The 25,847-nt window shown below is 35.7% G+C and overlaps 1 protein-coding gene across 2 annotated transcripts in view; it reads left to right on the forward strand.

The window, feature by feature from the left end:
* RBL2 (RB transcriptional corepressor like 2) overlaps window positions 1-25,847 on the forward strand; it is a 55,225-nt gene that overhangs the window by 11,649 nt on the left and 17,729 nt on the right. For both annotated transcript variants that reach the window (XM_082438905.1, XM_082438904.1), the window contains exons 5-18: window positions 1,027-1,155; window positions 2,470-2,630; window positions 2,723-2,787; window positions 3,431-3,617; window positions 10,784-10,950; window positions 13,122-13,231; window positions 13,945-14,048; window positions 15,144-15,281; window positions 16,745-16,909; window positions 17,428-17,539; window positions 20,116-20,385; window positions 20,585-20,865; window positions 20,966-21,142; window positions 25,562-25,633. In XM_082438905.1, the coding sequence (XP_082295031.1) occupies window positions 1,027-1,155; window positions 2,470-2,630; window positions 2,723-2,787; window positions 3,431-3,617; window positions 10,784-10,950; window positions 13,122-13,231; window positions 13,945-14,048; window positions 15,144-15,281; window positions 16,745-16,909; window positions 17,428-17,539; window positions 20,116-20,385; window positions 20,585-20,865; window positions 20,966-21,142; window positions 25,562-25,633 (2,138 nt within the window). The remainder of the gene's footprint in view (window positions 1-1,026; window positions 1,156-2,469; window positions 2,631-2,722; window positions 2,788-3,430; window positions 3,618-10,783; window positions 10,951-13,121; window positions 13,232-13,944; window positions 14,049-15,143; window positions 15,282-16,744; window positions 16,910-17,427; window positions 17,540-20,115; window positions 20,386-20,584; window positions 20,866-20,965; window positions 21,143-25,561; window positions 25,634-25,847) is intronic.

The following is a 25,847-nucleotide window of genomic DNA, read 5'->3' on the forward strand; positions in this document are numbered from 1 at the left end:
GGGATACTAGCTCTAGAACTGAAATATCTTTTATTGTGGTCCTGTTGCGTTAATTTATATGAGCTTGTATTACTACATCAAAAAGTATTTAAAATATTACTGTTAAGAGTCTGATTATAGTTTCTGGTCTTTTTAAAATACGTACATGAAAAAATAATTATATTAATCATTTTTTTAGCTTTTCCCATCTAAGTATTTCTACCAGTTTTCTTGACAGAAAAATATTTTCATACCAAACAATTTCTTACAACTTGAGATAATTTATGAAGTTGTTTGTGTTCAGAATTTTCAAAAGAAAAACCAATGATGATAAAATTTTGATCAGCTACTAGGCATTTAATAAATGCTTATTTAATGAATATTAATGAATGGCATTTTTAAATCTTTTTTTTTTTTTTTAAAGGAATTACTTTATTTTTATTATTTATTTATTTATTTATTTATTTTTGGCTGTGTTGGGTCTTCGTTTCCGTGCTAGGGCTTTCTCTAGTTGCGGCAAGCGGGGGCCACTCTTCATCGCGGTGCGCGGGCCTCTCACTATCGCGGCCTCTCTTGTTGCGGAGCACAAGCTCCAGACGCGCAGGCTCAGTAGTTGTGGCTCACGGGCCCAGTAGCTCCTTGGCATGTGGGATCTTCCCAGACCAGGGCTCGAACCCGTGTCCCCTGCATTAGCAGGCAGATTCTCAACCACTGCGCCACCAGGGAAGCCCTAATGAATGGCATTTTTAGTAAAGTTTTGGTTTTTCTTAAACTTTTTTTTAAAAATATTTATTTTTTTAATTTATTTATTTGGTTGCGCCAGGTCTTAGTTGCGGCCAGCGGGCTTCTTAGTCTTACACTTATCGTTTAATAAATTTCTAAGAGTTTAATATTTCAAACTGTAAATTTGCCAAAACACTTTCTGTAGCTCTTGAGTCAGCTTTGTACACTGTTGTATAATGTCATTTTAATTAAAGGAAGAAATTATTTTAAAAATATTGTAAAGTTGATGCAAATTTAACTGTATAATTGTTTATAATCTTGTAGGTAATTTCCCCATGATTAGTGACGATTTGGTTAATTCTTATCATCTTCTGCTATGTGCTTTGGACTTAGTTTATGGAAATGCCCTTCAATGTTCCAATCGTAAAGAACTTGTGAACCCTAATTTTAAAGGTAAGTTTGTAAATCAAAGACTATCAGACAACTCACATTTCTACCTTATGTTTACTGTTGGGAGTTGTACACATACTACAGCTTTCCTAGCATCAGAGAACATAAATGCTTTTCAAAGCTTCATCACCGTAGTTATCCAGAGTACTTATAACTAGGAGTTGAGCTCTCTGTAAAAATATTTATGGAAAAAGAAAGTGCAAATATCACAAAGTTTAAAGTCTTAGATGACAACTTTAGAAGTTTCTGAAATATATACTCAACAAGAAGAAGGAATTTAAAAACCTGGAGTAGCAAAGATGACATTAGAGCTGATGGTGGTTTTCTACATTGGCAAGTTTCATGCCTGACTCACAGGAGGAGGTCAAAGCAGATTTATTAAAAGAATCTCCATTTCAGATCTTTTCTATAGAAGAGGAGTAGCTATGGTTCTAAAATAAGTAAAATGAATTTTCAACTCTAAACTAAAAGGTGTTTGGAAATGATAGTTATTTTGGCAATCCATTTAGTAGGCTTTAAGGTATATAATTTCTATGAATGATATACAGTAAGAGACCAAATTATGATATATAAAGCAAATATTAAAAAGTATTTATTGAACTAGTATATAATGCTGCTGCTATTTGAGTAATACCTTGGTAGGATTCTGAGTGATTGTTAGTTGTGGGGTGGTTACAATTAGAATTTCAGCTTGTCTGAATCTCAAGGTAGATTTTTAAAGTTAGTGGAGTTAATTACTTCAGTTGCTTCTGGTTTGGTAAGTTTAATGTTCTCTGTATTCTGTCCTTTCTTTTATTTCCTTCCTAACTCCCTTTTATATTTCTATATAGCTGCTTCCCTTCATTTTTTTCCCTCTTCTTTATTTATTTCTCTTGCATTGAGTCTAGAACAAGAAGGGCTGTAAATTAATATGATAAATACATATAATTAAAGTATATAAAGAGTATGTACTTTGAACAGTAATTTTTTTCAAAGTACTATTTTTTATTTGAATGTAATGCTTATTGGCAAAATTTTATTTTTCTGGTTTTTAGATCTTATAGCAATATACTAAATTATTTTTTTAGTTTTTCTTTTTTAACCATCTCCAGGTAGATAACTGAATAACCAAAATCTTTTGAGCAGTGATACGCTTTTCCTCCATTTGCTATTTTTGAAGTATATTTAAATAGAGTCAAATTAGGCCCTTACACTATTTCCTGTACACTCATATGCTAACTCAAGTGCCGATTAGACTCTCTATTATTTATATTTTAGTTTATTACAGTTTGGTTTATGGAATGCTACCTGCTATCTCTGTGATTTTACCCATCACAGGCCTATCTGAAGATTTTCACGCTAAGGATTCTAAACCTTCCTCCGACCCACCTTGTGTCATTGAGAAACTCTGTTCCTTACATGACGGCCTAGTTTTGGAAGCAAAGGGAATAAAGGAACATTTCTGGAAACCCTATATTAGGAAACTTTTTGAAAAAAAGGTTTGTAAGTAGTAAAGAAGTAATTTGAAAATATCTTCTGGGCAAAGACTTGATTTAATACGATGACTTAAGGATCTTTTCTTTCATCATAGCTCCTTAAGGGAAAAGAAGAAAATCTTACTGGTTTTTTAGAACCTGGGAATTTTGGAGAGAGTTTGTGAGTACTTCTGTTATAAACATACTTTAATGTTTTAAATTATGTACCTAGGAAACCTCAGAGTTTCATGTTTTTATTGTTTGTATCCTGGAAATTTAGAATATGTCTTGTGGCAGAATATAGGGATGCAATAAAAAATTCTATCCACTATTACTTGAAGCACATGTTTTAGATTTATTGAAAATTGTATGGCTGTTCTTTAAAGCTTTAACAGTTAAGCTTTTGGATCATGATTTTTGAAATAAAGAAATTCTTTTGGAACTACACAGGTGAAGAATGATGATGTGGAAGTACTGAGGTCTTCAAACGTGCCTGGAGCAACTAGGAAAGATAATTAGGCTTCTCACCAGAAGCTGTATACCTACCAGGCAGCTTGGTACAGGATACCCATCCTGAAATACTGTCACCAAAATATACTTACTCTACAATGCATGAGCATAATGGAGCAAGCTTGCATTTTATACTCCTCAGTTTTTATAATTAACAGTGATCCCACTAAAACTTAACTTTCACAAAATTATTAGAATTTTTCGTAAATGAAAAAAATGAAACAAGTAGCCTAAAACAACTGAAATGGCGGTTCTGTGAGCATACATTTTTGGCAGTTCTGTGAGCATACATTTTGCCTATTTTTTCCCTGTAGTAAAGCCATCAATAAGGCCTATGAGGAGTATGTTTTATCTGCCGGGAATTTAGACGAGCGGATTTTTCTTGGAGAGGATGCTGGAGAGGAAATTGGCACCCTCGCAAGGTGTTTGAATACTGGTTCAGGAACAGAGACTGCTGAAAGAGTGCAGGTGAAAAACATCTTGCAGCAGCACTTTGACAAGGTGAGTTGAGCCATGCCAGAAGAGTGGAAGTACAGGAGCAGACGTGCCAGAAGTTCTATTTTATTTTGGTACTTGTGTGTGTAGGTGCGTTTTACTTGCTTCCAGTGTGAAAAAGAAAATTCACATCCTACTTATCTTAACTGAAAAAGTTATCTCTATGTTACTGTTTTAAATTTTGTCGACCTTGACTTTCAAAATTTTTGGTTCGGTCTGAGAAAAAGAATTTAATATAAATGTAAATGAATGTGTCATGCTGATGATTGTTGGTTTTGAGAAGATGGGCCAGTAATATACAGCCCATATCAGATCTCTGATAACCTGACTACTATATAAAATAATAACCACCAGCATCCTCCCCTACCTCAGGACTTGCTTTCCCCCTTACTCTGCCATTAGTGTTCCTGTTAGTATGTTTAGAAAATGTTGATTGACCCAAATTGGTACCTTCATGTAAGAGACTAGAGAAACTGAGAATCTGTAGTCTTTAAGAAAGTTCTGTTAAACTGAGTTTCAGGATCATGTGTTAATTTCATGCAGACACTTAGGATGATGGCGACTAGGAGTTTCCCTTCTGTTGTGTGGTGTTCATACAGCAGAAAATAAGCAACTTCTGACAGGTGCTTCCAGAGGCAGTGTAGCTAATTCCAAGGGGTAACTGACCTGTAAGACCAGACTTAAGACTGGTTTGCTTTCTCATTCAACAAATATTCTCAAGGTATGCTGTATGCCAGATTGTGTCCTGGATACTGGGGTTATGTCAGTGAACAAAACATCTATGAATATCCTGGAATTTACTGATGGCTTGGATCTAGGGTGTGAAAAAAAAGAAAGCAGTGATGACTCCAGTTGGGTGAATGGTATAAAAGCTAAAGTCCTTACAAATGCCTAAAAAGTCTTCAGTGATCTAGCCCTGCTACCTCTCTGAATTCATCTCCCACCACTTTCCTCCTCACCCTTTCCACTCATGCCACATTAACCTCCTTTTTCATTCTTCAGATATGCCAAGCATACTCCCAACTCAAAGCCTTTGCTCTTGCTGTTTCCTCAGCCTAGAGCATGTTTCTTCAAGATACTCATGTGGTTTACTTCCTCGCTTCCTTCAGATCTCTGATAACCTGACTACTATATAAAATAATAACCACCAGCATCCTCCCCTACCTCAGGACTTGCTTTCCCCCTTACTCTGCCATTAGTGTTCCTGTTAGTATATCAGTGTCTGATGGTTGGTAGGTAGGTAGGTAGAAAGAAAAAATTGTTTGTCTGAAGATAATAGATACATAGAAAGAAAGAGACAGAGAGAAAGAGAGAAAGAGAAGGAGGAAGAGAGGGAGAGAGGAAGAAAGGAAGGAAGGATAGATGGATTGTTTATTATCTGTCTCCCTGCATTAGAATATAAGCTTCATGAGGTCTATGACCAGTGTTGCATTCAGTGCTTGTAGGCATTCCATAAATATTTACTTTTGACATTTATTGAGGGGAAAGAACAAGTCTAGTGGGGCAAAAATCAAGAGTTAGAGTTATGAGCACGTTAAGGGTGAGATGTCTTTTAAATATTCTAGTAGAGGAGTTAAGTAGGCTGTTTAGAGATACAAGACTAGTGCTCACAGCAAAAGTAAGGGCTGTGTATATATATATATATATATACCCTTAGGATATATATAGTGTCATTAGAATACAGATGGCTTTTAAAGCCATGGAATTAAGAGAGGTTACCTAGTAGTATGAGTCGATAGACAGTAAAAGAGGTCTAAGGAGTTAAAGAGAGACTCTTCTTGATCAGAGTGCACAGGAAGCTTTAAGCTAAGAACTTAAACAGGGCTACCAAGAAGCCCCATGCTGACCTTGAGGACTACGGGCAGGAAGTTGTTTGTGGTCGTCGTATGTCGTTTCCTTTGTGGAAGCACTGCTACCTGTGGGCCACGTGGTGAGATGCTGCTGGCTGCTGTTGCTTCTCCTCCCAGCAAGGCACTGGTTCATATACAGCGAAGAAGGTGGCTGTAAGAAAAGCTGTTAAATATAGGGAGAAATCTTCTGAATGTAGTTAATCTACCTAGATCATCTTATTGACCTAAAAATAATTACAGAATTAATGTCTTTGAAACAAAGTGAAAGTCTTGGCTCTACTCTTGTTTAATTCACAGAGAAAGCATATAGATTTATTTCTGTATGGTGAATTTCTGTGTTTTTCTGTATCTCATGAAACTTGAATAGTTCTGTTGCCAGGTAAAAATTGCTGGGTGTTTTTACAACTATCTCGGGAATAAGCACATTTAATACATGGGGAGATATAGTCTGTTTTGAATAGTAAAAAACTCTTTAGCTATCTTAACCTTTCAGAGTTTGTTGGAAAAATTAGAAAAGATATTTTATTAGCCTATGTATTTCTTTTTTTAACATCTTTATTGGAGTATAATAGCTTTACAATGGTGTGTTAGTTTCTGCTTTATAACAAAGTGAATCAGTTATACATATACATATGTCCCCATATCTCTTCCCTCTTGCGTCTCCCTCCCTCCCTCCCACCCTCCCTATCCCACCCCTCTAGGTGGTCACAAAGCACCCAGCTGATCTCCCTGTGCTATGCTGCTGCTTCCCACTAGCTATCTATTTTACGTTTGGTAGTAAATATATGTCCATGCCACTCTCTCACTTTGTCCCAGCTTACCCTTCCCCATCTGCATATCCTCAAGTCCATTCTCTAGTAGGTCTGTGTCTTTATTCCCGTCTTGCCCCTAGGTTCTTCATGACCATTTTCTTTTTTTTTTTTTCAGATTCCATATATATGTGTTAGCATACGGTATTTGTTTTTCTCTTTCTGACTTACTTCACTCTGTATGACAGACTCTATGTCCATCCACCTCACTACAAATAACTCAATTTCGTTTCTTTTTATGGCTGAGTAATTTTCCATTGTATGTATGTGCCACATCTTCTTTATCCATTCATCTGTTGATGGACACTCAGGTTGCTTCCATGTCCTGGCTATTGTAGATAGAGCTGCAATGAACATTTTGATTCATGACTCTTTTTGAATTATGGTTTTCTCAGGGTATATGCCCAGTAGTGGGATTGCTGGGTCGTATGGTAGTTCTATTTTTAGTTTTTTAAGGAACCTCCATACTGTTCTCCATAGTGGCTGTACCAATTTACATTCCCACCAACAGTGCAAGAGTGTTCCCTTTCCTCCACACCCTCTCCAGCATTTATTGTTCCTAGATTTTTTGATGATGGCCATTCTGACCGGTGTGAGATGATATCTCATTGTAGTTTTGATTTGCATTTCTCTAATGATTAATGATGTTGAGCATTCTTTCATGTCTCTGTTGGCCATCTGTATATCTTCTTTGGAGAAATGTCTACTTAGGTCTTCTGCCCATTTTTGGATTGGGTTGTTTGTTTTTTTGATATTGAGCTGCATGAGCTGCTTCTAAATTTTGGAGATTAATCCTTTGTCAGTTGCTTCATTTGCAAATATTTTCTCCCATTCTGAGGCTTGTCTTTTCATCTTGTTTATGGTTTCCTTTCCTGTGCAAAAGCCTTTAAGTTTTATTAGGTCCCATTTGTTTATTTTTGTTTTTATTTCCATTTCTCTAGGAGATGGGTCAAAAAGGGTCTTGCTGTGATTGATGTCATAGAGTGTTCTGCCTATGTTTTCCTCTAAGAGTTTTATAGTGTCTGGCCTTACATTTAGGTCTTTAATCCATTTTGAGTTTATTTTTGTGTATGGTGTTAGGGAGTGTTCTAATTTCATTCTGTTACATGTAGCTGTCCAGTTTTCCCAGCACCACTTATAGAAGAGGCTGTCTTTTCTCCATTGTATATTCTTGCCTCCTTTATCAAAGATAAGGTGACCATATGTGCGTGGGTTTATCTCTGGGCTTTCTATCCTGTTCCATTGATCTATATTTCTGTTTTTGTGCCAGTACCATACTGTCTTGATTACTGTAGCTTTGTAGTATAGTCTGAAGTCAGGGAGCCTGATTCCTCCAGCTCCGTTTTTCTTTCTCAAGATTGCTTTGGCTATTCGGGGTCTTTTGTGTTTCCATACAAATTGTGAAATTTTTTGTTCTAGTTCTGTGAAAAATGCCATTGGTAGTTTGATAGGGATTGCATTGAATCTGTAGATTGCTTTGGGTAGTAGAGTCATTTTCACAATATTGATTCTTCCAATCCAAGAACATGGTATATCTCTCCATCTATTTGTATCATCTTTAATTTCTTTCATCAGTGTCTTATAATTTTCTGCATACAGGTCTTTTGTCTCCTTAGGTAGGTTTATTCCTAGATATTTTATTCTTTTTGTTGCAATGGTAAATGGGAGTGTTTTCTTAATTTCACTTTCAGATTTTTCGTCATTAGTGTATAAGAATGCAAGAGATTTCTTTGCATTAATTTTGTATCCTGCTACTTTACCAAATTCATGGATTAGCTCTAGTAGTTTTCTGCTAGCATCTTTAGGATTCTCTATGTATAGTATCATGTCATCAGCAAACAGTGACAGCTTTACTTCTTCTTTTCCCATTTGGATTCCTTTTATTTCTTTTTCTTCTCTGATTGCTGTGGCTAAAACTTCCAAAACTATGTTGAATAATAGTGGTGAGAGTGTGCAACCTTGTCTTGTTCCTGATCTTAGTGGAAATGGTTTCAGTTTTTCACCATTGAGGACGATGTTGGCTGTGGGTTTGTCATATATGGCCTTTTTTATGTTGAGGAAAGTTCCCTCTGTGCCTATTATCTGGACGGTTTTTATCATAAATGGGTGTTGAATTTTGTTTAAAGGTTTCTCTGCATTTATTGAGATGATCATATGGTTTTTCTCCTTCAATTTGTTAATATGGTGTATCACATTGATTGATTTGCGTATATTGAAGAATCCTTGCATTCCTGGGATAAACCCCACTTGATTATGGTGTATGATCCTTTTAATGTGCTGTTGGATTCTGTTTGCTAGTATTTTGTTGAGGATTTTTGCATCTATGTTCATCAGTGATATTGGCCTGTAGTTTTCTTTCTTTGTGACATCTTTGTCTGGTTTTGGTATCAGGGTGGAGCTGGCTTTGTAGAATGAGTTTGGGAGTGTTCCTCCTTCTGGTATATTTTGGAAGATTTTGAGAAGGATAGGTGTTAGCTCTTCTCTAAATGATAGAATTTGCCTGTGAAGTTATCTGGTCTTGGGCTTTTGTTTGTTGGAGGATTTTTAATCACAGTTTCAATTTCAGTGCTTGTGATTGGTCTGTTCATATTTTCTATTTCTTCCTGGTTCAGTCTTGGAAGGTTGTGCATTTCTAAAAATTTGTCCATTTCTTCCAGGTTGTCCATTCTTTTGGCATATAGTTGCTTGTAGTAATCTCTCATGATCCTTTGTATTTCAGCAGTGTCAGTTGTTACTTCTTTTTCATTTCTAATTCTATTGAGTTGAGTCTTCTCCCTTTTTTCTTGATGAGTCTGGCTAATGGTTTATCAATTTTGTTTATCTTCTCAAAGAACCAGCTTTTAGTTTTATTGATCTTTGCTATCGTTTCCTTCATTTCTTTTTCATTTATTTCTGATCTGATCTTTTTGATTTCTTTCCTTCTGCTAACTTTGGGGTTTTTTAATTCTTCTTTCTCTAATTGCTTTAGGTGTAAGGTTAGGTTGTTTATTTGAGATGTTTCTTGTTTCTTGAGGTAGGATTGTATTGCTATAAACTTCCCTCTTAGAACTGCTTTTGCTGCATCCCATAGGTTTTGGGTCGTCGTGTTTTCATTGTCACTTGTTTCTAGGTATTTTTTTATTTCCTCTTTGATTTCTTCAGTGATCTCTTGGTTATTAAGTAGTGTATTGTTTAGCCTCCATGTGTTTGTATTTTTTACAGATCTTTTCCTGTAATTGATATCTAGTCTCATAGCGTTGTGGTCGGAAAAGATACTTGATACGATTTCAGTTTTCTTATATTTATAGCCTATGTATTCATGCTTAAATTCTTGACGTTAAGTTATATTTTTTTCATATTTGTGTTCAAGAATTTCACTTAAACTTATTTCTCTGAAGATCTGTCTGCTTTGGGGGGAAAAACTGTGATAGGTTCTAGTAACTAAAGGTAAAGAAGGGCAAGAAGACTGAAGAAGGCTATTCTGCATCAGGTTGTATTCTGCATCTAAGAATGTTTGTTTTATCCTCTCTGTGAAGCAAATTTGATTATTTTTTTATTTTTTTATAAATTAATTAATTTATTTATTTTTGGCTGCGTTGGGTCTTCATTGCTGCGCGTGGGCTCTCTCTAGTTGTGGCGAGCTGGGGCTACTCTTTTTTGCATTTTGCGGGCTTCTCATTGTGGTGGCTTCTCTTGTTGTGGAGCATGGGCTCTAGGCGCGTGGGCTTCAGTAGTTGTGGCACGTGGGCTCAGTAGTTGTGGCTCACAGGCTCTAGAGCGCAGGCTCAGTAGTTGTGGCGCACGGGCTTAGTTGCTCCGCGGCATGTGGGATCTTCCCGGGCCAGGGCTTGAACCCATGTCCCCTGCATTGGCAGGCGGATTCTTAACCATTGTGCCACCAGGGCAGTCCAAATTTGATTATTTAGATGAGCTTTTGTTAAATCATGGATCTCATTTGGGCCAGATTTATTCTCAGCTTTCTTTTGTCAGTCTTTGAGTAATTACAAAAATAGCAGTAGATGGGAACGGTGAAATTCTGTTTGTCAGAGATAGCCTTAATATTTTCATGCTTATTTTTGCCCTCAAGCTTAAGTTTTGAAGGAGGAATAATAGGGAACTATGCCTTATCTTAAACATTTAACCTTTTTTTTAATTTTTGCTTTTTTTTTTGGCTGTGCCACCCAGTGTGGTTGGTGGGATCTTAGTTCCCTGACCAGGGATTGAAACTGGGCCCTCGGCAGTGAAAGTGTGGAGTCCTAACCACTGGACCGCCGGGGAATTCCCATAAACATTTAACTTTTAAGAGACAAACTTCTTAGTTGGCTAAAGTGCAGATTGTCCTTTCACACGATTTCACATGGATAGTGGTGGCTCTTGGTGGTGTAACGTTTAAATTCCAAGAATGGTGACAGAAATCACTAATATTTATTGATAATATAAAGTTCTGATTAGCTTGAAATTCCCATTCATGAAGTAACTGAAAGTAATTTAGGTCTTTTTGACCTAAAATAATGTTCTTTTTCCTCCTCTGTAGTCTAAAGCACTTAGGATCTCTACCCCTCTTACTGGTGTGAGGTACATTAAGGGTAACAGCCCTTGTGTGACTCCAGTTTCTACAGCTACACATAGCTTGAGTCGTCTTCACACCATGCTCACAGGCCTCAGGAATGCACCAAGTGAGAAACTGGAACAGATTCTAAGGTTAGTTTGAGCCCTTCTTGCCTTCTAAGATTTGGTTGTTGACTGTTTTCCAATTTTCTATTTTAATTTTTCACCCTTTGTGCCTTAATTCACCCATTGATAATTTTATATCAATTGCATGCTCAGTTCTGTTGTTAGTCCTTAGAGGACATAGCAATATAAAACATATGAATAGAAAATGACCCTTTTTTTCTCAGTATCTTAGTCTTCTTGGGCTGCTATAACAGAATATGGTAGACTGCTTATAAACAACAGAAATAAATTTCTCACAGTTCTAGAGGCTGGAAGTCCAAGATCAAGGTGCTAACAGATTCAGTGTCTGGTGAGGACTGCTTCCTGGTTTATAGATAGCTGTCTTTTGCTGTGTCCTCATGTAGCAGAAGGAGGCAAAGGAGCTCTCTAGGGTCTCCTTTATAAGGGCTCTAATTCCATTCATGAGGACTCCACCCTCATGACCTAATCCCTCCTAAATGCCCCACCTCCATACACCATCACATTGGGGATTAGATTTCAACATATGAATTTGGGGCAAGGGGTAAGGAGGGGGGCAACACAAACATTCAGTCCATACCTCTCAGATTTTTTTTAACATAGTTCAGGAGATAGTCACTAATAACACTAGACACTGTGGAATAAAGCACCAAACTATCTATTGCCAGTTGTTCTCTCTTAAGATTTCAGGGAAGCGGGGGATCTGTAAAGATGGGTGTTTGTCAAAGGGCTTCAGGAAGAGGATTGGACCTGAGCAAATTTCTGAAGGGTTGGTCAGATTTGAAAAGATAGCCAGTTAGATTCATAACCAATGTAAAACCACTGTAACTTTCTAAGTTTTATAAAACACCCTTAGCCTGAAAAGGAAGTCAACTACCTTTAGTTCCTTTGATCTGTCTGATACTAATAGGAATATCAGGGAGTGTTAGTGAAAAACACAATAGACTGAATTTCATTACCTGTACATAATTTTTGGTAAATTTATTTGACAAAATTACCTCCAAGACTGCTCCTGTTCCTAAAAATATATGATTTAATGATGTAGACTCTATAGGAGCCAATTTGATTTCTGGTGGTATGGTGTAAGAAAGCCCTGTATAAACATACCATAATTTCCCACTCATAGCTAGACTCATTAAATACCAAGACTGACTAATTTTCCTGTACATTTTCATGAAGTCTACTTTATTCATAAACTTGATTGTGATTGACACCCAACAGGGTTTGTCTGTATGGCCTCTTCCTAAGTCATATTTCTCAGATGGACCTTGTTTACCTAGAATTCAGAAGCATTTTATAAATACATTTTAGAAGCCTGTCTTAAATGTTATGTCTTCCAGATCTCTTTACAGTCTCTAACTAGGAGTAACAGCTTCTTTAATCTTAAATAACCATTAGTGGAGTTAAATATTGCCAGTAGATACTAGGTAAAACCAAAGGGTCCTGTTTTTGTAACCTGTGTGTATGTTCATAAATAACATTCTGCTTGCATATGATATTCAGTAGCCATCTCTACCAGGATTATAATTGATTATATTTCCTTTATAATTTTCTAAACTTGCTGCATTTTTACAGAGAATATTTGTTTATGATCGAGATAAAGACATAGTTGTTACAAAAGCCCACATGGTGATCATCTGTATTATGCTTCTGCATTGAACATATATTGCCTTTCCAGTAAAAAAAAAAAAAAAAAAAATCAATGAAATAAACTTCATTTTGGAGGAAAAAATGTAGAATGCCAGTAATGATTTATGTAAGTTTGTTGTAGTATAGATCATATACCCTTCATTCCATTTTCTTCTAGGAGTTCTTAATAAGAGTTGTACTGCCCTCTAGGGAAACAGTTGAGGGCAATTTTGTTTGTCATCAGTGATTGCAGATGTGTAGGCTCGGTGGGTCACGCACATCAAATAGGCACCGGTCAAAGTTGCTAAACTTAACTGCAGTAAAAGGTACAGCTCCATGAAAGAAATATTTTTTCATTCAAATGGTAATACTAACACCTTTGATAAGGAATTATGGGATCTCCTGGATTAATAGGGAAGTGTATAGTTTCTGTTTGAAGTATTTTATATTTACAGGTTAAAATTACTCTGAAATTACAGAGTTGTAAATAGTTTATCACTTTGTGACTTGACAAAGCCTTTAAATCAGATAATTTCTTCTTATTTTTTTAGGACGTGTTCCAGAGATCCAACCCAGGCTATAGCCAACAGATTGAAAGAAATGTATGAAATATATTCTCAGCATTCCCAGCCAGATGAGGATATCAGTAATTGTGCTAAAGGTAAGTCTTAATATTATCTATATTGTTCTCATCTTTGAAATTTAACTACATGCATTCCTTTCTTGGAAACTGAGTCAGAAATATGAAGAAAAAATTTGACTTTAGACTGAGGGCCAGAACATGGATGTCCAGCTTTTCTGTCAACCAACTGATTTCTGGGCCATTCTCAATAAGAGAGAAATTTTAGACTGATAATCTTTATTATGTTGGACTTCTGGCACTTTAAAAAAATCTTTGGTTTTCATTTGTAGACTGGATTTTCAGTATAGAACTATAGTGATTCTTCAACATGTTAAGAACAAGGACAGAATATAATAGTTGTTACATGCCCAGACCCATTGGAGTTGTTTGATGTCATGAAGTATGAATACCAAGTATGAGTGGAATAATAAACCAATTACATACCTCTTAGCATAGAGCTGCTCTATTCAAAATACAAAAAAAAAAAAAAGTGTGAATCTTGATGGAGTGCTATGGCAGTTTTTATGTGCAAATTTCATTTCACAATTTTAGAAAAATTTCAGTGTTACCATGAAGAAGAAGTTAAGGAATCTTAGGGATGACTGAAATAACAACTGTAGGAAGTGCGTGTATATGAAGTGTTGGGTTGGTTTTTAAATTTTATTCTGCGGTAGGGGTTGGGATGGACCCTCACTTTCCACAATATTTATGTTCTTTGCATGTGATTTTTGTGTTTTCTATTATTTATGCAGAAATTGCCAGCAAACATTTTCGTTTTGCAGAGATGCTTTACTATAAAGTATTAGAATCTGTTATTGAGCAGGAACAAAAAAGACTGGGAGACATGGATTTATCTGTGAGTAAATAGCTAATGTACTGAGCACCACAATAAAATGTAGTTTCCTTTCAGCCCCACCCACCAAAAAAAAAGCCATTATTGAAAAAATAATATATGGCTTTGAGGGAATAAGATTGGCATCTAAGGAAACTTGTGTTCTGAGTCCTCTTACCTCCAGTCCCCTGCTTAGTGTTTCTCATTGCAGCAGTTTCTGTGGGTAGTAAGACTCTGTAGTCAAGGATTAAAACATTCAGACTTAACCTTAATTGAGGTTTTTAAATAACATAGAGTTTTAATTCAAGCCATGTATAGAATAAATTGAGTATTGACTATATAGGAATTTAACATAAATATTCAACCATTGATCTTTGGCTAAGATAATTTTTCTAGATTGTACAAGTGATATTACTTTTAATGACATCAATAAAAATAATTTTTTTTTAAATTAATTTTTAAATAACATTTTAGAGAAAATTGTAAAATTGACAAATAATTGTTCTAACTCCTTGTAACTATTTACACTTATCTTATTCTATATAAAAATATGGCTGTGTATACAATGGAATGTTACTGAGCCATAAAATAGAGTGAAATTCTGCCATTTGCAGCAACATGGATGGACCTAGAGAATATTATGCTTAGTGAAATAAATCAAACAGAGAAAGAAAAATACAGTATGATATCACTTACATATGGAATCTAAAAAATATGCGAAACAGTAACAGGCTCACATATATAGAAAACAAACTTGGGTTATCAAAGGGGAGAGGGAAGGGGGAAGGGGCAAATTAGGCATATGGGATTAACAGATACTAACTACTATGTATAAAAATAGATAAGCAACAAGGATATATTGTATAGCACAGTCAATTATAGCCATTATCTTGTAATAACTTTATTTAGAGTATAATCTGCAGAAATACTGAATCACTAGGCTGTATACCTGAAACTAATATAATATTGTAAATCAACTGTACTTCAATAAAAATAATATATGGCTATATATGGATGTAGGAATTTAAAAGGCTGTTTTAGGACAATTTTTTTATTTTGAAAACATACAGAAGGGTATATAAAGGTTTCTAAATGTCAAAGCTTTGTTTTTTTTAATAGGGCATTCTGGAACAAGATGCATTCCACAGATCACTCTTGGCCTGCTGCCTTGAGGTCGTCACTTTTTCTTATAAGCCTCCTGGGAATTTTCCGTGTATTACTGAAATATTTGATGTGCCACTTTATCATTTTTACAAGGTATTTTTAAAAATCTGAAACTGATGAGGAAATTATAGATGCGATCCACTTCCTGTGGTTAGCCATCTAATTAATTTTAATATATGAGTACATTTCTTCTATTTTTAATTACATATTTAATAATTTCCACTCTAAATGGGGAGCAGAGAAGAAATAGGAGTCTTAAGAACTATATATATTCTTTCAATGTATTATATAAACCTATTTTGTGTAAAAGTTTCATATAATTCCTCCTTTTATCTGAAAAAGTCTTTTAGAATACTTTCATTTTATGAGCTAAGGAGGTTTTAGAAAAGTAGCAAACACATCACTCGCTAATCGTGATAGCAACCTTCTTTTTTTAAAAAAAATATTGACTTATTTATTTGGCTGTGTCGGGTCATAGTTGCGACATGCGGGATCTTCGTTGAGGCATGCGAGATCTTTCATTGAGGCGTGCAGGCTCAGTAGTTGTGGTGCACGGGCTTAGTTGCCCTGTGGCACGTGGGATCTTAGTTCCCCGACCAGGGATCGAACCTGTGTCCCATGCATTGAAAGGCAGATTCTTAACCACTGGACCACCAGGGAAATCCCCACAACCTTCTTTTTTTATTTTATGAAAATTAAATGAAAGTGTCTTTCAAAAAAAAAAACAACTTCTTTTCACATGTTATATAGAGGCACAGAGTTATAGCATTGATTTGGTTTCCCTCTTAATATTGATTTAGTGTATGGATTTAATTCTCCTACAGTAGTCAAAACTAATTTTTATAGTGGCATAGACTGAATGTTCAGAGTTTTTAAATGTGAAATTTTGGGACTTCCCTGGTGGCGTAACGGTTAAGAATCTGCCTGCGAATGCAGGGGACACAGGTTCGAGCCCTGGTCCGGGAAGATCCCACCTGCCGCAGAGCAGCTAAGCCCACGAGCCACAACTACTGAGCCCGTGTGCCACATCTACTGAAGCCCGTGCGCCTAGAGCCCGTGCTCTGCAACAATAGACGCCACCGCAATGAGAAGCCCGCACGCCACAGTGAAGAGTAACCCCTGCTCACCACAACTAGAGAAAGCCCACGTGCAGCAACAAAGACCCAATGCAGCCAAAAAGAATAATAATAAATAAATAAATTTATAAAAAAATAAATATGAAGTTTTGAGTAATGTTTCTTAATCTCAATAGACAAGGCATGTTTTTTAAAGATTTTTGAAATTTTTAATTTAAAGATTTTTGAAATGTATCACTATACAAAAGATTTTATATAATTCATACATGCAGTTTAAATAATTATAAAGATAGTGAAAGGAAGAGCAGCTGTTTCAAAATAGTATTATTCTTTAAACTTGTAATTTTTGATAAATTGACTTGTTTCTATAAATATGTAAAAAAAACTTAAGTTTACCGATTTTGCTTTTGCACTTGAACAATTTTTTTTGTTAAAAAATTATTATTACTAAACAAACCAAGACATTTTAAAAAATTTCAGGTGATAGAAGTATTCATTAGAGCAGAAGATGGCCTTTGTAGAGAAGTGGTAAAACACCTTAATCAGATTGAAGAACAGATCTTGGATCATTTGGCGTGGAAACCAGAGTCTCCACTATGGGACAGAATTAGAGACAATGAAAACAGAGTTCCTACATGCGAAGAGGTTTGTGAAAAGATGTTAACCTCTTTCTATGATAAAAGTATATCAATATCTAGTCTATTCATAATTCTCTTTCACCGACCACAGTTAAACTTAGCATCTTCCTCATGAGTATGGGAGGGTAATAGCTGGGTTTAATTTGGTACAATCACCCCTATATCTAAGAGGAACCAAGAGTCAGAAATAATTTGTGACTGCCCCAGGGTTTCAGTGACAGAGTAAGAATTCAGTGTTCTTTCTTGATTTTCTAATCAGGTTTCTATACCTTAAAATGGTTGTCTAATTCTCCAAATCAGTAATGAAGTTTAATTTATATTTAGTATCCAATTATTAGGTTTGAATTTTTTAAGCCTGCCAGAATTTTTTTTAACTTCAGTATGAAAGTGGAAAAGACAGGGGATTTTATTTAGGTGGAATAACTGATGAGCCAAGATAGTTTTCTTTTGCCTTAGATTATTATTATATTTCTAATTATAATACTTTTTTGAATAATGGCATCCTGTGTAAACATTCCCTAATAGGTCATGCCACCTCAGAACCTGGAAAGAGCGGATGAAATTTGTATTGCTGGCTCCCCTTTGACTCCCAGAAGGGTGAGTGAAGTTCGTGCTGATGCTGGAGGACTTGGAAGAAGTAAGTTTAAAATATTAAGGGAAGTATTTTGGGGCCTAGCATCTGGAGATTTAAATTCCATCTAAAACTACAAGTGAAGTTAGTAGGATGTATATAGAAGAAAATATTCTGTGCATTATAGTACCACATGGATCACTTTAATGCTTTTGAAAAATATTAAAGAACACAGGAAAATGCGTTGAAAAGTCAATTGTCTTTTAAAATAGAATGCTGTATATTAATGTGATTCCTATTTTTTAAGTGTATTTTTTTCTATAAGCATGCAAAAGGGCTGAAATGGAAAAACCAAACTATTAATGATTATTGTTGGGTAATAGAATTCTAGGTGATTTCTGTAAATTTTTTAAGATGAATATGTATTACTTTTAAAATCGAAAGAAACAGAAAAATCTTCTTAAAGGTAGAGTGTATGATCTAATTAGGTACAGATGAGCCATTGAGTTAAGAGGACTGAATGGCCTGAGCATGTTCAGCCTTTTTTTTTTTTTTTTTTTTAGCTGCGCCTTGCAGCTTATGGGATCATAGTTCCCTGACCAGGGACTGAACCCTGGCCCTGGAAGTGAAAGCACCAAGTCCTAACCACTGGACTGCCAGGGAATTCCCAAGCATGTTCAGCTTTGACTCCTGTCAGTTGAGCAGTGCTACCCTGGTTAATACAACAGCATTGCTGGCCCTGAGGTACAGAAAAGGGAAGTTTTGCTTTTCATCTGGTTACATTTTAGGCAGTTCTTTATAACATCTGCCAGGTGCAACGTTTAAGTTTACATACTTCAGATAAAACTACTTTTTAAAAAAGCAATTCTGTAAACCCAGAGAGTTCTAAATCCTTGGATTCCATTAGAAGGATATTCTTGTTTCTAGATCAACTTTTTAATGTAATTGATAAGCACTGGCTATAGAAGAAAGATCAGTTTTAAAATGAGGAATCACTCTGTGTCAGTGCATACTCGATGAATAGGGATGATCTATATGAAAACTTACTCATTTTTGAAAGAGGAGGCATAATGGCTTAATGGTTTATTTTTCTGCTTATTATCCACTCAGACCCATAGATCTGATAGCTGGTCTTCCTCAGTCCTATTTCTGTAGAGTTTTTCCTTCCCTAATCAATGGATTAGGACTTGACTTTAAACTTCATTTTTTTGTACTTATCACTTCTCCATTTTCATGAGGTCTTTTAATATTTTACGAGATAATGATCATAATTTGAAACACTTTTTTTTTTTTGGCCGTGCCACGCGGTATGTGGGATCCTAGTTCCCCAACCAGGGATCAAACCTGTGTCCCCTGCGTTGGAAGCGTGGAGTCTTAACCACTGGACCGCTAGGGAAGTCCTTGAAACACTTTTTAAAAAATTTTATTGAAGTATAGTTGATTTACAATGTTGTGTTAATTTCTGCTGTATAGCAAAGTGACTCAGTTATACATATTCTTTTTCATAATGGTTTATCACAGGATATTGAATATAGTTCCCTGTGCTATACAATAGGACCTTGTTGTTTATCCAGAGATAAGGATCATAATTAATGTATTCTTCCTAACTCTGCAGCTTTGTTCCAAATATAAATCTAGTACATTTATTTGCTTTTGTATCACCAGGAAATTATAATGTTAAGCCACAGTCTGTCAGAACTACTCCTGTCAGTCCTCTTATGAACTCCCTACATAGATTTTAATATTTAAAACCCAGTGATGTGCAGTTTTTACAGCTGGACATGGAAGAGGGAAAGGGATGCCTCTCAAAAATTCATACAGCGGTGTGAATACTTAACTATAATGGTTAACAGAGTTTCTGTGTGGGATGTTGAAAAAGCTTTGGAAAAGATGGTGGTGGTGTTTGCACAGCACTGTGAATGCAGTGCCGCTGAGCTGTACACTTAACAGCGGGTGAAATGCCAAGTCCTATGCTATACGTATTTTATCACAATTTTAGAAAGCTAGTAATATACCCAGAACCACTGAATTGTACAATTTAAGTGGGTGAAATATGTGTGAATCATATCTCAGTAAAGTTGTTTAAAAAAAAAATAAACTAAGCTTAATTGAATCCAAAACATGTATGTCCATTCTTGCTAAAGAACCAAATTGAATTTTAGTAACTTTCTACATGTAAAAAATGGCAAAGATGAAAATGCATAAAACAGGGGGTAAATGCTCCCAGATAACACATAGTAATATCAAATCCATCAAGTCTTCTTATCAAATAGTATCTTTACAGTGAAATCACATCTTACATGAGTGTTCTGTAGAAATTGAATATGGTAGAAAATTATTTAAATTGCCCCTCAGTCCTCAGGACCCTGTGGTAGTGGAGGGCAAAGTCTAGTTTGATTTAGCAGAAGGTGGAGTGAAGAAGGGAACACTGTGAGACACATGGAGAAAAATCCTTTCTTTAAATTGTGCTCTTAATAGTATTCAGTTGAATTTTCATTCATTGAATGTAGCTATGATGTGACTCCTGTAATTTTTGTTTTTTGATTATATAGTATTTCAAACACTAATTAGTTGTGAACATCACTTCTAGGATGGACGTCAGATCTGTCTCCTTGAGTTAAGTGATTTTTTTTTAACCCTAGGCATAACGTCTCCAACCACATTATATGATAGGTACAGTTCTCCAACAGCCAGCTCTACCAGAAGGCGGCTATTTGTTGAGAATGATAGCCCCACTGATGGAGGGACACCTGGCCGCATCCCCCCACAGCCTCTAGTCAATGCTGTTCCTGTGCAGAATGTGTCTGGGGAGGCTGTTTCTGTCACACCAGTTCCTGGACAGACTTTGGTCACCATGGCGACAGCCACTGTCACAGCCAACAATGGACAAACAGTGACTATTCCTGTACAAGGTAAGGAAGGCAGAGTTGAATATTGCGTTCCTTCTGTGTGGCACTTATTAGAAAGTTACTCGAGATTTGGCTGGAATGATGATATGAGAGAAGAGTGGGGGAAAGGGGTTGGGAGGGGAAATAATTGAAAACATCTGCCTGGAGAATCTTATAGTATCAGCATTTTCTTCATGCTTTTTTTCTCTGAAACAAATTTTAGGCATTGCCAATGAAAATGGAGGAATAACATTCTTCCCAGTCCAAGTCAATGTTGGGGGGCAGGCACAAGCTGTGACTGGCTCCATCCAGCCCCTCAGTGCTCAGGCCCTGGCTGGAAGCTTAAGCTCTCAACAGGTGACAGGAACGACCTTGCAAGTCCCTGGTCAGGTGGCCCTTCAACAGATTTCCCCAGGTGGACAACAGCAGAAACAAGGCCTACCTTTAACCAGCAGCAACATTAGACCCAGGAAGACCAGCTCTTTATCGCTTTTCTTTAGAAAGGTAATTTTTCTAAAGAAAAATGTACCCTTACCAGTTCTAGAGCTTGGGAAATACAAGGGTTAGATAAACAAAGTTTGAGATATTTTTGTTTATCTACTAGGTTTATCACTTAGCAGGTGTCCGTCTTCGGGACCTTTGTGCTAAATTGGATATTTCAGATGAACTGAGGAAAAAAATCTGGACCTGCTTTGAATTCTCCATAATTCAGTGTCCTGAACTTATGATGGACAGACATCTGGACCAGTTGTTAATGTGTGCCATTTATGTGATGGCAAAGGTGAGTACCATTAGGAATTTAAAGGAAAAAGTAAAGATGCTACTTCCTTACTCTCAGAACACTTTTAACAGCTTTATTGAGATAAAATTCACTGATTTAAAATGCACAGCTCAGTGGATTTTAGTACATTCATAGATATGTGTGACAATTACCACAGTCAGTTTTGGAATATGATATTCCATTGTATGAATATATGATATTTTGTTTACCATTCATCAGTAATGGACATTTAGATTATTTCTGCTTTGGGGCTATTATAAATAACGCTGCTATGAATATTTGTATACAAGTTTCTATGTGGACATCTTTTCATTTTGCTTCTGTATATACCTTGGAGTGGATTGCTGGGTCATAGGGTAAACTCTGTGTTTAACTATTTGAGTCATTGTACCGTTTTAAATTTCCACTGATAGTATATGAAGGTCTTTATTTCTTCACATTCTCATCAACACTTTTTATTATCTGACTTTGTTTTTAAAAATAATTTATTGAGGCGAAACTCCCATAACATTACCCATTTTAAAACAAACGTTTCAAGTTTTAAAATTGGTAACTTTTTTCTTCTTTTTCAAGGTTTGTTTGGCTAGTCTAAATCCCTTGGAATTCTTTATGAATTTGTCAATTCTGACTTCCTGTCACAAAAAAGTCAGGTGGGGTTCAGATAGAGATTATGTTGAATCTGTAGATCAATTTGGGGAATATTGCTATCTTAACCATATTTCACTTTCTGATCAATGAATGTTTGGGACCTATGCTTTTCTTTATGGGTAGTTTATTGATGGATGATTCTTTTTCTTGTTATGAGTCTATTCAGATTGTCTGTTTCTTCTAGAATCAGTTTTGGTAGTGTATGTCTTCCTAGGAATTTGTCTGTTTCCTCTGGGCTTTCTAATTTGTTGGCACACAGTTGTTCATAATATTCCTTTTAGTCCTTTTTATTCTTTGTCAGTAGTAATTTAACAACCTCTCTTTTTATCTTGGTCAAGTGTTGCTGAAGGTTTATCAATTTTGTTGATTTTGTCAAAGATCGGGATTTTGGTTTCATTTATTATTATATGCTCTAATCTTTATTATTCCCTTCTTTTTGCTTGCTTTAGGCTTAGTTTTGGGTTTTTTTGTTTTGTTTTGTTTTGTTTTTCCTGGCTGTGCCACACGGCTGGTGGGATCTTAGTTCCCTGATCAGGGATCGAACCCAGGCCCTTGGCAGTGAAATTGCCGCGTCCTAACCCCTGGACCGCCAGGGAATTCCCTAGGCTTAGTTTTTGCTCTTCTTTTTTCAGTGTCTTAAGATGAATGGTTAGGTAATTAATCTTTCTTCTTTTTTACTATCGGCATTTAAGAGCTATAAATTTCCCTCTAAGCACTGCTTTAGCTGCATCTCATAAGTTATGGTATGTTGTGTCTTCATTTTCATTCATCTCAAAGTGTTTTCTAATTTCTCTTTTGATTTGACTTACTGGTTATCTAGGTGTGTTAATTTCAACATATTTGTGAGTTTCCCAAGTTTCTGTTAATGATTTATAGTTTCAATCCATTGTGGTCAAAAAACACACTTTGTATTAATCAGTTCAATCCTTTCAAATTTATTGAAGTTTCGTAGCCTAGCAAAAATGGAGAATGTTCAATGTGCACTTGAGAAGAATGTATATTCTGTTGTTGGGTGGCGTGTTCTATAGATGTCTGTAAGGTTTTTTAGTGTTTTTTATAGTGTTAAAGTCTTCTGTTTCTTTGTTGATCTTCTATCTAGTATCCATCCATTATTGAAAGTGGGGTATTGAACTCTCTAAATATTATTATTGAATTGCCTATTTCTCCCTTCATTTCTGTCAGTTTTTACTTCATATATTTTGGTACTCTGTTATTAGGTGCATGTGTGTTTTTAATTGTTGTACCTGTCTGATGGATTGACCCTTCATCATTATGAAATGTCCCTTTTTATCTCTAGTAACTTTTATTTTTTGTTTTAAAGTCTGTTTTGTAGTGTGATATTTGTATAGCCACCCAGCTTTCTTAGGGTTGCTGTTTGCATGATATACCTTCTTTCCATCATTTTCTTTCATATCTGTTTGTTTTAATGTAAAGTGTGTCTCATATACGGAGTATAGTTGGATCTCTTTTTTTATCTAGTCTGACAATTTCTGCCTTTGATTTTGTTGTTTAATCCATTCATATTTAACATTATTGTTGTAACTGGATTTACATTTGTCATTTTCCTTTTTGTTTTTTATATATGTCTCATGTCTTTCAGATACTCTCTTCCTCCTTTACTGCTTTCATTTTCACGTGCATTCATGGCATTTTAATTTCAGTGATGACTTTTTAACTTTTTTTTCTTAGTGGTTTCTTTGGGGCTTACCATATACTTTTTTTTTTTTGCTCTATCTCCCCCCTTTTTTTGCCCCATCTTTATTGATATATAGTTGACATATCACATTGTGTAAGTATAAAATGTACAGTGTGATGATTTGATACACGTATATATTGCATTATGATTACCACCCAGCTACTTTTTCTTGGTAGTAAGAATATTTAAGATCAACTCTCTTAGCAACTCTCAAGTATACAATTCAGTTTGTTAACTATAGTCATCATGCTGCAAGTTAGTTCCCCAAAATTTATTCATCTTATAACTGGAAATCTGTACCCTTCAATCAGCATCTCCCCACTTCCTCCAACCCCCACATATACATCTTTACTTATGAAAACCAGCTTCAAATTTATACTAACTGAATTCCAGTGAGATATAGAAGTGTTACTTCTATGTAACTGTTTCCTTTTTGTTATATTGTGGTAGTATTGTTATACATATTTATCCATAAATGTTATAAATTCAAAAACACATTGTTATTATTTAATATTTTTATGACTTTTAAAGGAGCTGAGAGAAGAAAGGAGTGCAAGTATTTATTTATAGCTTTTATCATATTAACCTTATTTACCATTTACTTATTTACCTTATTTCTCTCTTGGTTCCTGGGGATTTGAGTTGTCATCTGGAGTCATTTCCTTAGCCTAGAATAGCTTTCCTCCTAATCTCCTCCTTTGTGCTGTTTTTGGCAAATATATATATCACGTTTCTTCATGTATGTATGTTGTTTTATACAATTAAAAAAAAATCAGTTAAGAGAAGAAATAGGCATTTTATACTGTCTTTCCAGTTACATAACGATCTTTACCATTGCTCTTTGTTTTTTCACGTGTATTTGAATTACTGTGTGGGGTCACTTAACTTCTATTTTTTTATTTAATTTAATTAATTTATTTAATCTATTTATTTGGCTGTGTTGGGTCTTCGTTGCTGTGCGTGGGCTTTCTCTAGTTGCGGTGAGCGGGGGCTGCTTTTCATTGCAATGCACGGGCTTCTCACTGCGGTGGCTTCTCTTGTTGTGGAGCACAGGCTCTAGGCGCGTGGGCTCAGTAGTTGTGGTGCATGGGCTTAGTTGCTCCGCAGCATGTGGAATCTTCCTGGACCAGGGCTTGAACCCGTGTCCCCTGCATTGGCAGGTGGATTCTTAACCACTGCACCACCAGGGAAGTCCTGGGGTCACTTACTTTTAGTATGAAGAACTTTCCTTCGTATTTTCATGTAAGATGGTTCTGCTAGCAGCATATTTTCTTTCTTAATGTTTATGTGAGATTGTATTTATTTCACTTTCATTTATGAAAGATAACTTTGTTGGATACTGGATTCTTAGTTTTTACTTTGTCCATCGTCTCATAGCCTCCATAGTTTCTAATGAGAAGTTTTCTGTTACTTTATCGGAGTTTCCTAGTAAGCAAAAAGTTGCTTTTCTCTTGATGCTTCCAAGATATTCTCCCTTTCTTTGGCATTCAGCTTTTTGACTGTATGTCTTGGTATGGAGCTCTTTGCATTTGTCCTACTTGGAATTTGTTAAAATTCGTGGATATGTAGATTGTTTTTAAAATAAATTTGGGAATGTTTCAGCCTTTATTTCTTTGAACATTTCTTTCAGCTTCTCTCCCTCCCCTCCTTCTGGTACTCCCACACTCTCTTGGTGTGCCACATTTCTCTGAAGCTCTGTTCATTTTTCCTCATTCTTTTTTTTTTCTCTGTTCTTTGGATTGCACAACTCCATCTTCAGGTTTGCTAAATGTTTTTTGCCAGTTGAAATCTAGTCTTTCATTCCTCTGATGAATTTTTTGTTACTATAATTTTTTATTCTAGGTCTTGGCTCAAATACCATTTATTCCCTCTGTTGTTACCGAATTTTAGTAGATTTTCTTGAATACATATTTCTTCATTTGTTATATGCCTTTTAGGGCCATTTCCAGAGGCTTTAAATGATTGGTTTTTAATATAATTTTCACCAGTGTCACTGGGGAGCAGGTTCACGTACCATCTCATAGTATTATGCTGGAAGTCAAATTCTCTCTCAGAGTACTCTTATTCTTTGCCAGGTCACAAAAGAAGACAAGTCCTTCCAGAATATTATGCGTTGCTATAGGACTCAGCCACAGGCCCGGAGCCAGGTAACTTACTACATTTTCTCTCATGGTTGAAAATAAAGATCAAAGTCTTTGAGGCATACAAAAAAGTTAACTACAGTTGATTCTGTGGCCTTTTCTCCAGGATAAAAAACTAAGATTCTACTTTAAGGGAAGTCTTGATTTTAATCTTATTTAATTATTGACAGACAGCAACACATCTTGATTAACAGACAGCTACACATCTTGATTAGTTTAA

Source organism: Balaenoptera physalus, assembly GCF_965194825.1.
Source record: "Balaenoptera physalus genome assembly, chromosome: 19".
In the NCBI taxonomy this organism is placed as follows: domain Eukaryota; kingdom Metazoa; phylum Chordata; class Mammalia; order Artiodactyla; family Balaenopteridae; genus Balaenoptera; species Balaenoptera physalus.